Source organism: Dendrobates tinctorius, unplaced genomic scaffold (assembly GCF_039654945.1).
Source record: "Dendrobates tinctorius isolate UK_male_01 unplaced genomic scaffold, ASM3965494v1 ptg000229l, whole genome shotgun sequence".
Lineage (NCBI taxonomy): Eukaryota > Metazoa > Chordata > Amphibia > Anura > Dendrobatidae > Dendrobates > Dendrobates tinctorius.
In genome coordinates this window covers 1,713,796-1,728,391 of record NW_027361896.1, presented here as the reverse complement: position 1 = coordinate 1,728,391, position 14,596 = coordinate 1,713,796, and the positions used below count along the sequence as shown (strand labels likewise).

The window sequence follows — 14,596 nt, the reverse complement described above, 5'->3', positions numbered from 1 at the left end:
ATTGCTAGCGATATCGCAATGTGTAACGGGCCCTTTAGGTAGTTTAAAAGATCTGCTAGACAGAAGGGCTGATGTGTTCCTTAAGGGGTCTTGGGAAACTTCGGCAGGATCTCTTAGGCCAGCCATTGCAGCCACGTGTACAGCCCGGTCTCTGATGATGTGGCTAGACCGCCTAAAGGAACAGCTCAGGGACAAGGTTCCTAGGGAAGAAATTTTATCCTCTCTTCCTATGATCCAGAGTGCAGTGGCATTTCTTTCAGAAGCATAAGCGTACTCTGTAAAACTAGCGGCCAGATCGGCGGCCCTGTCTGATTCTGCCCACAGAGCCATATGGCTGAAGTGTTGGCCAGGGGACATGCAGGCCAGATCAAAGCTGTGCAATATCCCTTGTGAAGGGGGACATCTATTTGGCTCAGTGCTAAACGAGTTATTGCAAAAAGCGAGCAATGGCAAAAAATGGTTCCCTTACTTGGGAAGACCCCCATACAGGAGGGACTCTAATAGAAGGTGGTTCGACCGAAGAAGGTTGACTAGAGAGAGAACCAGATACGACAGCAGCAGGAAGAAAGGTAGAGGATATATGTTCAATTCCTCCCGTGACCGCAAAAGCCGCAATGACTGACAGACCAAGTCGGAGGCAGGCTTTTACACTTCTGTCTGGCCTGGACAAACATTTCAAATAGCCATTGGATTCGGAGCATCATTAAGACGGGGCTAAAATTTTAGTTCCGGGAAAACACCTAATAACAGATTTATTTTGACTCCCGTTCGTTCTTCATCTACAGAACTGGCGCTGGAGTCTGAGGTCCGGGAACTTCAGCAGAATGGAGTCCTGGTGGAAGTTCCAGAGGTACAAAGAGGTAAGGGATTCTACTCCCCCTCTTTTTGGTCAAGAAGCCAGATGACGTCTTCCGTACTATCATAAATCTTAAAAGCCTCAATAAATTTATTTTAATTCTCTCCTTCAAGATGGAGTCAGTTAAATCTACCATAAAGCTATTATTCAACGGATGTTTCATGGTGGTCTTAAGCCCCCGTTACACACTGCGATATCGCTAGCAATATCGCTGTAAAGTCACCGATTTTGTGACGTTGCAGCGATATTGCTAGCGATATCGCTGCATGTGATACTTACCTCCGACCGGCTCCCCCGCTGGTTATCGCTGATCGCGCGAGAAGCTCCTGGATCATTCCTCGTCGGCCACTTCCTGCGGCGCTTCCTGCTGTGACGACGAGCGACGTGTAGAGCCGGGCGAGAGGACGCAGGATCGCCGCGTCTGACAGGTAAGTAGCGATCCCCGACCCCAGCGATGTCGCTAGTGAGATCTGCCTGTGTGGCAGCTCACTAGCGACCACCTAGCGATGCACCAGCGATCCTGACAGCGTCATATCGCTGGTCGGGATCGCTGGTGAGTCGCTAGGTGTAACGGTACCCTTAGACCTTAATGACGCTTACTATCTCGTCCCGATAAACGCATACCACCAGCAGTTTCTAAGAGTAGCGGTTTCATTAGGTAGAATAGTAAGCCATTTCCATTTCGGAGCACTTCCCTTCGGGGTTGCTGTTGCACCCCGAGTTTTTACTAAGATAATGGCAGAAGTTATGGCACATTTACACGAACAGGATATTCTTGTGATCCCTTTTTTTAGATGATCATAGAATCATAGAACCGTAGAGTTGGAAGGGACCTCCTGGGCCATGATCTGCTAATTGTGGGACACGCGGAATCTCATTGCACCGCACAATTAGGAAAAGTAATATCCGGCCTTCAAGAGTTGGGATGGATTATAAATTTCAAAAAATCATGGCTGCTGCCCCTGGAAGTGCAGCAGTTCCTCGGCCTTGTCCTAGATTCCAAGATACGAGAATGTCGGTTACCGGAGCCAAAAGTGGACAGTATTCCGCGACAAACACTCAAGGCAATATATAACCCTTCGGTCACTCTAAGGGGGGTAATGTCACTACTAAGCTCACTCACTTCATGTATACCCATGGTTCTCTGGGCCCAATACCACTCCAGAACCCTGCAGTGGGACGTGTTGCACAACACTTGTCGGCTAGAAGGTCACCTAGAGAGAAAATTTACATTTATCCTCCTAGTCAGTTCAATAACTACGATGGTGGACACACATACCATACCTGCGTAGAGGGGTTCCCTGGGTAAATCTTATCTCCCCAGTCATAACCTCGGATGCTAGTCCCAGGGGCTGGGGGGGCGCATATGGGGGATATGTGGGTCCAGGGGGTATGGACACCATCTGAGCAAGATTACTCATCTAATCTAAAAGAGCTATTAGCTGTGGAGCGGGCCTTAAGTAGTTTCCTTGTGTCCCTACAGGGCCGATACGTCAGGCTTCTCTCAGACAATCAGATAGCCGAGGTTCATTTACTATCCCTTACATCCCTCCATATAAAAGGGAAACACAATATCATGGCTGATTTCCTGAGCCGCAGCAAGCTCAAACAAGGAAAGTGGGTAATGAACAGGGCCATGTTGAAACAGATCGTGCACATGTGGGGGTCCCCAGAAATAGACTTGTTTGCCAACAGAGAGAACAGACAACTTCATCAGTTTTGTTCTTTGGATCCCAGAGAAAACCCGTACACAATGAACGCTCTCCTAATCTCGTGGATCTTCGGCCTGGCCAACGCCTCCCCCCCCCCCCCACTGAATCTAATACCGATAGTGCTGGGGAAGATTTGAGAAGACAAGGCTCGCATAATCCTGATAGCCCCATTCTAGCCCAGAGGACCGTGGTTTCCTTGGCTGAGGAAGAGGGCTGTGACCCGGCCATGGATTCTTCCGGAGCTCCCGGATCTCCTCTCCCAAGATCCAGTATTCCATCCGCGAGTGTCCAATCTGCATCTAGCGGCTTGGAATTTGAAGGGGCACTACTGAGTGGGTAAGGCTTCTCTCGGGGGCTACTCAACACCCTATTGAAAAGCAGAGAACCTTCTACAACAAATATCTGTCAGAGTTTGGGAAAAAATTCTTGTCGCCCTCGGGGGCAGAGGTTGGTCAGAAAACTTGCATTAACCAGATATTGGAATTCCTACAGAAGGGGTTAGAGATGGATCTTGCCACGAATACGCTTAAGATTCCAGGTTTTGGCCCTAGGGGCATTATACAACTGTAACCTAGCGGGCAATTACTCGGTATCCAGATTCATAAAAGCAGCGGCTGGGTCCAGGCCCACCATTAAAAAGAAGCTAGTTCCATGGGATCTGAACCTGGTTCTATTAGCTTTAACAGTAGCCCCGTTTGAGCCTATTGATTCTGCCCCCATTAGAATACTATCCTTCAAAACTGCCCTGTTGGGTGCACTAACGTCTGCTAGGAGGGTTACTGATCTGCAGGCTCTCCTTAGACTTCCCCGTATACTCAGTTTAGGGAAGACAGTCATACTAAAACCAAACCCCTTGTATCTGCCCAAGGTTGCTTCAAAGTTTCACAGATTACAAGAGAGTTCTTCCCGAATCCTGCTAGCCAGTCAGAGAAAAAACTTAATTCCCTAGATGTAAGAAGGTGTATCCTTAGTTAAGTTTTGGCCACTGATCCATGGGAAAAGGACAATTCCCTATTTGTATCCTTTCAGGGCGTTGGGAAAGGGTTTAGAGTGTCTAAAAACACTTTAGCCAGGTGGATTAGGGAGGTAATTTCTTTGGCTTATACAACAGGTGGTGCGGATATCCCGGAAGGTATAGGAGCACACTCCACTCGGGCCGTGGCCACATCCTGGGCAGAAAGGTCGGAAGTATCCATTGAGGACAAAAGTAAGGCAGCTACGTGGTCCTCTCCATCCACGTTCTTTAACCACTATAGATTGGATTTAGGTGATTCCTTCGATCTCACATTTGGGAGAAAGGTGCTTGAGGCAAGCTGTCCCTACCTAAGCTCTTTTCATCTCTGTAAATCTCTCGTGGTTATGTCATGGCGACTGAATAAATGCTTAGCTACTTACCGGTAGCAGTGTTTTTCAGGAGCCCATGACAGCACCTATGCATTCTTTCCCTTCTTTCACGTGTGGATTAGCACCTTTCGTGAGTTAGGCCTTAGTCACGAGGGTGAATAATATTTAGTTTGGATGTATATATATAAATTGCTACTAACCAGGGAGGTCCTCTCATGCTCTGTAATCCAACTGAGGTGGGAGAGAAGGCCGCTCTTTTTATGTCTGTAGGTTTCATGTCCCTGAAGGGCGGATCCCCTCTTGTGGTGCTATCATGGTCTCCTGAAAAACACCACTACCGGTAAGTAGCTAAGCATTTTTCAAAAAATGACGGATTGCGACTGATGGGAAAAAAAACTGATATGTGAAAGGGGCCTTACACAATTTCTTGACACCATTTTGCTGAACCCCCCAAAAAAAATTCATACAGGCCACATATTTTACAGTGTGGTATATCTCTGACACGCCTCATATTCGTGTGCTAAAAATTTGTGCATTTTAGGCCTAAATTCCATTTTTTTTTTTTTGCTGTCTGTCACAGCACCATTTTGCATTAAAAAAAAATACAGACCACATATTTGGCAGTGTGGTATATCTGTGCCAGGACTCGTATAACTGCGTGCTCCAAGTTTGGGCATTTTAGACCGGTGTAACTTTTTTAAAATTTTTTTTCGTTTGTCACTCTAGTTATATACAGCACCATTTTGTTTTGTTTTGTTTTTTGAAAAGGCCACATCTGCGATCCTCCACCACTGTTGTCTTCCGTGGGCGCCCAGGTCTTTTTTTCATTTATGAGTTCACCAGTGCTTTCTTTCTCAGGATGTACCAAAATGTAGATTTTGCCACTCCTAATGTTGTAGCAATTTCTCGGATGGGTTTTTTCTGTTTTTGCAGCTTAAGGATGGCTTGTTTCACCTGCATGGAGAGCTCCTTTGACCACGTTTGCTTCACAGCAAAACCTTCCTAATGCAAACACCACACCTCAAATCAACGCCAGGCCTTTTATCTGCTTAATTGAGAATTACATAATGAAGGGATTGCCCACACATGTTAAGGAGCTGAAACTCCTAAACCCTTCATCCAATTTTAATGTGGATACCCTCAAATGAAAGCTGAAAGTCTGAACTTCAACTGCATCTGAATTATTTTGTTTAAAATTCATTGTGGTAATGTCTAGAACCAAAATTAGAAAAATGTTGTCTCTGTCCAAATATATATGGACCTAACTATTCCACAGCGCTTTACAGTTTAAGTATCAAAACACAAGTAACAACTTTAACAATACAATAATTAAAGCAAAATAAGACGACCCTGCTCGTGAGAGCTTACAATGTACAATGAGGTGGGGGAGATACAAAGTACAGGTGTGTATTTACAATGGTGTATTTACAATAATGGTCCAGCCATCTTGAGGGAGTGCGGGATAGATGGAGCTAGTGAATGAGGAACTCATGCACACTTGCACAGAGAATGATTTTGATTAGTGAATGTGATAGATAGTGGATGATTTAGTAACTGACCCAACCTGGCAGGAGGACATGCAGAGCGAGGACAGCAGCACACAGGGGGAGGGAGGCGTAGCACCCTTTCAGGCAGGAAGAAGCAGTGTGGTCGCTTCAGACAGAAGGCGTGCAACTGTTCCCCGTAAGGCTGGCTTCACATTTGCGTATGGAGGAACTGCAGACGTCTGCAGACTTCCTCCATGAAGCTCTGCCCACAGCCGCACCTCCTCCAGTCAGCTCCGCCTACTTCTGCATGCGGCCTGCTTACCCTATCTTTAACATTCGGTACGCATGTCGTGAGGATGTATGCGGATGCCTCTGCATTCGTCGTTTTGACGATGCGGCGACCCGCGTCGAACGCATCAAGTTGGAATTTTATGCGGGCGCCGCATCGTCAAAACGACGCACGCGGAGGCATCCGCATACATTGACATGACCTGTGTACCCAATGATAAAGATAGGGTACGGAGGCCACATGCAGACTTATGCTGACGTAGGTGGAGCTGACCGGAAAAGGTGCAGCAGTGAGCAGAGCTTCACGGAGGAAGTCTGCAGACATCCGCAGCTCCTCCATACGCAAATGTGAACCTAGCCTAACACCAACATGAAGGAAGTTGCCAGTCCAACTGTTAGGTCTTCCCGAGTCTGGTTATTTTTTAAAAGAGTCTGCCTATAACCCCAAAGAGGCCATTTGCAACACCTGTCATGCCAGCATCCGCAGGGGTAGAAAAACTACCAGCCTTACCACCACCAGCATGATCAGGCACATGGCAGCAAAGCACCTGACTTTGTGGGCCCAACCCCAGGCTCCAGGAACAGTGTCTGTCTGCGGGTGACACCACGGCTTCTTCTACTGTTGTGCGTGCAAGCCAATCCCCTGTCCACTGTGCATGTGAAGATGCCTCCTGCCCTGCACCTGCCGTTGCCCACAGTCAAATAGCACAGTCATCAAGCATGTTCACGTCCTTGTCCCAGCACAGCCTTCAGTTGTCCATACTCTAGTCAATGGAACGTAAGTGGAAATAAGCAAACAATGCCCCAATACTAAATTCCCACATTTCTCATCTGATTGCGTTAAAAATGTTGCCTTTTAGGCTCGTGGAGACAGAAGTTTTCCGCAACCTGATGGCGGCCGTCCCAAGGTACTCGGTCCCCAGCCGTCACTATTTCTACCGCTGTGCTGTCCCGGCATTACACAAGCACGTGTCCCACAACATTACCCGTGCCCTCGACAATGCAGTTACTGGGGAAAGTACACCTAACCACGGACACGTGGACAAGTGCTTGTGGCCAGGGACCGTACATCTTGCTGAGGCACACTGGGTTAACAGTGGAAGCTGGGACCCAGTCAGACCTTGGGATGGAACACGTCCTCCCATCGCCAAGGATTGTGGGCCTTACCTCAATCAGGGTTGCCCCCACTGTGTACAGCTCTTGCACCATTTCCTCCTCCTCTTCAGCCTCCATCTCCGAAATGAGCACATCAGTCACAAGCTGGAAGCACTGCCAAAGCCAAGCGGCAACAGGCTGTGCTGAAGCTAATTTGCTTAGGTGGCAAACCGCACAATGCTGAAGAGTTATCGACCGCTCTGAAAGAGCAGGCAGATGTGTGGCTGACACCGCTGAATCTCCAGCCAGGCATGGTTGTGTGTGACAATGGCAGGAACCTGGTGGTGGCTCTGAGGCGAGGCGAACTAACACACGTACCATGCCTGGCTCATGTGCTTAACCTCTTTCAATGTTTTTAAAAAGTTACCCGTAGCTGCTGGATTTGGTTGTGAAAGTACGCCGTCTGTGTGCCCATTTTATAAACTGAGCTAGAGCTTCAGCCGCCCTTGCCATGCTTCAGCAGCGATTGCAGATTCCAGCTCACTGACTGGTGTGTGATGTTCCAATGCGTTGGAACTCTACACTGCATATGTTGGAAAGGATTTGTGAGCAGAAGGCAGTTATTGAATACGAGCATCAACAAGGCCATAGTTATTCAGGTTTGACTCCACACATAAGACCTCAGGTGTGGACATGAATGTCAAACATATGTAACATCTTCCAAAACTTTGAGGAGTCCACCAAGATGGTGAGCGGCGATGACGCCATAATTAGTGTCACCATCCCGCTCCTCTGCATTCTGAAAAGCTCTCTGCTCACAATGAAAGAGGATGCATTGCAGGCGGAGAACAAGGACAAAGAGCAAGGAACCATACAGGGTGATTACACACAGCCCAGCCTCATGTCATCCCAACGTGGATTGTTTGACAATGAGGAAGAGGAGGAAGAACAGGAGCTACTTTCATGTGCTATAGACGGTACTACAACCACAACTGTCATACCTTCTGATCAGCGTGGACGGCCTGAGGACAGGGAGGAGGAGGAGGACACCTTGGTCTGTCGTCTTGTTGGTGAGGACACGAAAGGCTTGCCTGTTACAAGTCTGGCACGCATGGCTGACTTTATATTGCGCTGCCTTTCCCATGACCCTCGTATTGTAAAAATATTGGGTAACAGTCATTACTGGTTAGTGACACTTTTAGACGCACGCTACAAGGAGAACCTTCAATCTTTTGTTCCAGAGGCAGACAGGTGTACTAAAATGGTGCAGTACCAGAGGGCCATTGTTGCAGAATTATTAAAAAAAATTCCCATCTCAAAACGCTGGCGGCAGACATAACAGTTCGTTGGACAACCAAGGAGTACAAGCGAGAGAGACACAACTCCAATCCAGCAGGGGAACACTGGCAATGTTCTGGGAGCGTTTTCTCAGACCCTCCCATCGCCCTGGCCCTGAGGCGCGGGGTAATATCACAAAGAGTGGAATGTTTTCTAAGATGCTGAGGGAGTACTTTGCTGACCGTACCAACGCCCTCCGTGATTCCTCTGTGCCTTTTAATTATTGGGTATCCAAGCTGGACACGTGGTATGAACTGGCTCTCTATGCCTTGGAGGTCCTGGCCTGCCCTGCCGCTAGCGTTTTGTCAGCGAGTTTTTAGTGCCGCTGGTGGAATTATCACAGATAAGCTCATTCGCCTTTCAACGGAAAATACAGACAGGCTGACTCTTGTAAAAATGAACAAGGGATGGATTGGGCCAGACTTCTCGACACCACGAAATGACAGCGAAACATAACCTCCAATGTAGTGTCTGTTTGAGAGGTGTATTCCCATGCACCTCTTCACACCTACACATGGTTATGCGCTTCATGATTTTGGCTATTTGTGTCGTTCTCCCCATCCACCACCACTCAAACACCGGAGTGAACGTATTCTGTCATGCTCCAGCCACTTTTCTTTTTTTTTTTTAATTGGCAAGGGTGTTATGATGCCCATCACTAAATTGAAAAAACTATGTACCCCCAAGGGATAATATTTGTCAGCCGCATTGCAAGTCTTGGAGACCCGCTCCTTTCAATTGGGCCTATTTTTTTAATGAGGTCTTCTTCCACGTCTCGTCATATACCGCCACTATGGTTAACGTGTTCCGTGCTGCTCCTGCCAGTGTCGACTTCTTAACAAAGGTGGGTGGTTATGCTGGGTGTAAAATACTTGTTATAAAAAAGGTTGAGGTGTACCCCACAGGGGAAAATGTTTGCCAGCCAATACACTTAGTGTATGGGCATTACAAGTCTAGGAGACCCGCTCCTTTTGTAATGGGACATTTTTTTTTATGAGGCCGTCCACCATGTTTCTTCCAAGGGGGGATTGAGGTTATTGGGGTGCATATGACTTGGTAGCAGGACAGGCCTTGCTGTCAATGCATGAAAAAACAATGGAAGTACAAAATGAATGATGTGAAGTGGATTTTCCTGTGCCCTTCCAGTACGTTGGGTTCAAAGGCTTATTGGGGTGCATGTAACTTTGGGGCAGGCCAAGCCTTGTATTCAGTGCATATTTTTTTTTTCAGGAAGCCCTCCTGTACCTCGTGATCAGGGTATTTGGGTGCGTCGTAATTCTTGGCAGGCCATCCACTCACTGCATAGGCTATAACAGCATAGGAGTCCCACTGTTTAATAATGGCCCTTTAAGAAGATTAAAGCTGCCTGATGCCCCTGTAAAAATAGGCTCTGTTACTTTGAGTCCCTCCATAAATCAAACAAGATGTGTCTGCTTATGTGTCACACACCACATGGCCATCTAGGGTTGTTAAATTTTATGAGATTTCCCAGTAAATGCATTTCTATTGGTTGAAAGCAATGCTAAAGTTGCAAAATGCCTCAAAAACTGTGTGTGAACAAAGCCCAAGTGGTGGAGGAACATTTTTGTTTTGGGTTAATTATTTTGGCTTATATAAAAGTCATTAACCTGGGAAGGATATTCCTTGACATTTACCATCAAAATCCATTTTGGTTTCATTTCTCTGGGTTTTTTGGTTGCACCTGTAAAAAGGGCGTGAAACTGACAACATTATTTAGAGCTGTGACCTAGGAGTGAGAACTGCTTCCAGGGGCTGTTGCCATGATGTCCCCATTTTAGCAGTGTTTCCATCATTTTCTGATCTTTTTAGACCTTGAAAGGACCCCCGGGAGATCACGGTAAAAATAATCGGGTCTCCCATAGACTTACCTTGGGCTTGTTGTTCTGTCCGAGTACCCGAGTATTCCAATTTGCTCGACCCGAGCAATGAGCACCCGAGCATTTTAGTGCTCGCTCATCACTAATAGTTATGCAAAATGTTACCAATAAAAGCTTCAATTCAATCCACAAAAAAGGCAAGTCCCCACTCAGATTCATCATCTGTTAACAGAAATGTAGGGGGCTTCCACGTTACTGGTAGGCCAAAGGCTCTGGAAAAATGTAATGGCTCCTTGCACCCCAAAGAAATTGACATTTTGTGCTCCCAAATCCAAATGCCACCCTTCCTTCTGAGCCCAGTGTGCCTAATCCACATATAGCATCCACATGTCTGACATTTCTGTACTGATGCGAGCCCACCTAATTTACTGGTGCATGAGCTAGGCACAACGTACTGGTCACTACAAAGGCAGTTTGCAATTTTCACTCTGCAACATCCACTGCTGCTTGTTTCAGGAAAACACTCATGGAGTCAAAATTGTCACGACACTTGAAGAAAAATTCCCCAAATGGTATAATTTCAAAAATGGGGTCACTTGAGGGGGAATTCTGCTCATCTAGCACTTTATATGGAATCCACAAAGTAGTCTAGGAAAATCTGCTCTCCAGGAGGCAAATAGCGCTCTGTCCCTCCAGAGTCTCTCCGAATTGCAAAGTAGCACTATACAGCCACATATGGGGTACTTCTACATTCAGCATAAATTGTGGGACAAATTCTGGTGCCATTTTTACCCAATTCCCAGTATGAAAATGTGAAACATGGTGCTAACACACAATCTTGGTGGTAAAAATGTAATTATTTTTTCTTCACTGCCCAATGGTATAAAAGTTTGTGACACATCTATGGGGTCCTTATAATCACTGCACCCCTAGATGAATTAATTGAGAGGTTTAATTGTTAAAATTGGGTCACTTATGGTGGGTTCTGCTGTTCTGGCACCTCAGGGGCTCTGTCAATGTAACATGTCACCCTCAAACAAGTGCAGCAAAATCTGCAGTATAATATGGCGCTACTTCCCTTCTGAGCTCTACACTTTTCAACCACATAAGGGATATTGATGAACTTGGGAGAAATTTCACAACAAACTTTGGGGTCCATTTTCTCCTTTTGCCCTTATGAAAATACAAAAATTGTAGCTAAAATAGATTTTTGTGGGAAACATGACTTTTTTTTATTTTTTTTTTTTTATTTTTACGGCTTAATGTTATAAACTTCTGTGAAACATCTATGGGTTCAAGGTGCTCAATACACCTAGATAAGGTCCCAAAGGGGTCTAAGTTTCCAAAATGGTGTATTTTGTGGGGGGGTTTCCACTGTTTAGGCACATCAGGGGATCTTCAAACGTTACATGGCGCCCGCTAATTATTCCATCAAATTTTGCAGTCAAAAAGTCAAATGGCACTCCCTCCCTTCCAATCCCTGTCGTTCGCCCAAGCAGTAGTATTCCCCCACGTATGGGGTATCGGCGTACTCCGGAGAAATTGCACAACAAATTGTATGGTCCATTCTCTCTTGTTATCCTTGCGAAAGTAAAAAAAAAATTAGGTCTAAGGAAAAAAAAATTTGTGAAAGAAAAGTACATTTTATTTTTCTCCTTCCACATTCCAAAAATTCCTGTGAACCACCTGAAGGGTTAATAAACTTCTTGATTGTGGTTTTGAGTAGTTTGAGGGTTGCAGTTTTTAGAATGGTGTCATTTTGGGGCATTTTAAAGTGTGATGTGGTCCCTAAAAAAAAAAAAAAATGGTTTTGCAAATTTTGTTGTAAAAATGAGAAATCGCTGGTCAACTTTTAACCCTTATAACTTCCTAATAAAAAAAGATAGTTTCCAAAATTGTGCTGATGTCAAGTAGACATGTGGCAAGTGTAATGTATTAAGTATTTTTTGCAATATGACTGATTTAAGGGCAAAAAAAATAAAATTTTGAAAATTGCAAAATTTTCACCAAATTTCCTTTTTTCACAATTAAATGCAAGTCATATCAAATAAATTTATCACTATCATAAAGTACAATATGTCACGAGAAAATATTCTCTTAATCAGTGGCATCCATTGAAGCGCTCCAGAGTTATGACCTCATAAAATGACAGTGGTCAGAATTGTAGAAATTGGCCTAGTAATGAAGGTGAAAACAGGTCTCGGGGTGAAGAGGTTACATATGATCCCCCCCCCCCCCACAAATTTTTTTTTTTAGCTCTCATAACTTCCTAATTTTGTTTTGTTTCCAAAATTGTGCTGATGCAAAGTTGACATGTGAGAAATGTTATCTATAACCCATTTTGTGTGATATAACTCTGTTCAACGTATTTCAAATAATTAGACACAAAAATCACATATAATTTTCAAGGAATAGTGCTCAAATAATATAAGACATAACTTTTAATGTAAATCAATAAATTCCCACAAAAAATCTAAATCAATATCCCATATGATATGGGTCTAATCATAAATGGGCACATAACAAGGGAAGATATTTCACCCTAATAGGTTACTATAGCTTCCCTTCCTACCAGCGGAGGTTGGCACCCTAGATAACCTGCGCAATGGCGCCCCCACTCAACTACGACTCTCCCTCTGTTTCCCTAGAAAGCCCTATCAAAAGGTAGGGTGCACAGAAAATTAGCAGTATTATACCAGATGTGTATAATAATCAGGTAGATATGGTACCCTGCCTCTGATATGCCATATGGCACGTGCCATAAATCAGAGAGGGAGATATAATGAAGCCCAAAGGCAAACACCAAATCAAAGAAAGTTAGAGAATAGGCAGATATCAAAATTGCACAAATTCACAGATCTCGTATATTGATGCAAAAGTAAATGATGCCCTAGTATATGCACCATAAGCAATAACTGCAATATTCATTTTGATAACACATTCATATTGCACTTTTTCCAGATCATGTTGTCTTTGAGTGGGGGCGCCATTGCGCAGGTTTTCTAGGGTGCCAACCTCTGCTGGTTGGAAGGGAAGCTATAGTAACTCATTAGGGTGAAATATCTTCCTTTCTTCATGTGCCCATTTATCAGCAGACCCATATCATGTGGGGTTTTTGATTGTAATCTAAATATTTTGTGGAATTTTACTGATTTACATTAAGTTATGTTTTATATGACGTGAGCACTATTCCGTGAAAATTGATATAACTCTGATTTAACCCCTTAGTGACAGAGCCAATTTGGTACTTAATGACTAAGCCAATTTTTACAATTCTGACCACTGTCACTTTGAGGTTATAGCTTTGGAACGTTTCAACGGATACCACTGATTTTGAGACTTTTTTCGTCACATATTGTACTTCATGTCAGTGGTAAAATTTCTTGGATATAACGTTTATTTATGAAAAACACAGAAATTTGTCAATTTAGAAAATTTTTCAATTTTCATACTTTTAATTTGTGTTCCCTTAACCCCTTTTTCTGACATCTGATGTACTATCCCGTCCATGGGACCCGTCCCGTCCATGGGACCCATGCCAATGGACGGGATAGTACGTCATAGCGATCAGCGGCGCTCACGGAGTGAGCGCCGCTGATCGCAGCCGGGTGTCAGCTGATTATCACAGCTGACACCCGGCACTATGTGTCAGGGGCAGTGATGGACCCATGATGAGTGATGAGGAAGCCTGCTGCAGTGCCTGTGTGAGATCGCTGATCTGTCACACCGATCTGTGATGTGTCAGATCAGCGATTTCACACATGACAATGATGTCCCCCCTGGGACAGTGTAATAAAATTTTAAAAAAGTGTAAAGATAATTTATAAAAAAAAAAAAAAAAATCGCTAAATGAATTCATTTTTTGGAAATAAAAAAAAAATAAAAGTACTGTGAGGTAGCGCTGTCATCTAAGTAGGGGATCACTCGCTTGCAGCCACAAAACCAGATCCAGCACGGATTTTTCATCAAATCAATACAGTCCTTGCAGTTTATTCACCATCATAAACCATCACAGCAACAGACAGTTAACTTAACAGCGTAATCAGCATAGTGTCCGTTACAGAGTTCCCCTCTGTTAGCAATGTCCTATAGTCATATAGGCTATGCAGTATTCAATGTGCAGGCTTCCTAGCCCCAAGTTATCTCACCCACGTCCGGGTAACCTCACGGTTCCTTTATCATGCTGCAGACGTTCATTCCCTGCCAGGTGCTGGCAGCCATTACACACAGCCACTCCACAGGCTGTTAGCCAGGAGATCCTTCTCCTAGCGGGACCTTTCACACTGGACCAACCGGGTCCCAGCATTCACCACATGTGACCTACCCTGGCCACATTATATGGTCTATAGCCAAGCCCACCGGGTCACATGACTATGACCTCATCACAGGTCCTTCACACACTCACTTAGCCTTTTAATAAAGGTGTTTTCAGACACACCCCTGGGTGGGTTTGTAGGTAACCAGGCCCCCCCAACTCTCTAGTTACCTGGAGACTTCTTCCTTACTTATTAACGCAGCACCTCAGCAATGTTTGCTGATCACACATACACAAGTCTCCATCTCAAAGCCACCCACTTTGAGATACACAACGGCCACTCAATACTCTGCCATTCATCCTTTCCCTTGGGACCTCCACAC

General features: G+C 44.9%; 1 protein-coding gene across 4 annotated transcripts in view; it reads left to right on the top strand.

Annotated features, from left to right (window-relative positions):
• DAP (death associated protein) overlaps positions 1-14,596 on the top strand; it is a 180,126-nt gene that overhangs the window by 48,411 nt on the left and 117,119 nt on the right. For 3 of the 4 annotated variants that reach the window (XR_012222574.1, XM_073555726.1, XM_073555724.1), the window contains exon 2: positions 3,680-3,775. The exons of the other annotated variant lie outside the window; for it this stretch is intronic. Coding sequence is in view for 2 of the 3 variants with exons in the window: in XM_073555726.1 (XP_073411827.1) it covers positions 3,680-3,775 (96 nt within the window). In the remaining variant the exon portion in view is untranslated. The remainder of the gene's footprint in view (positions 1-3,679; positions 3,776-14,596) is intronic. 4 annotated transcript variants of the gene reach the window in all.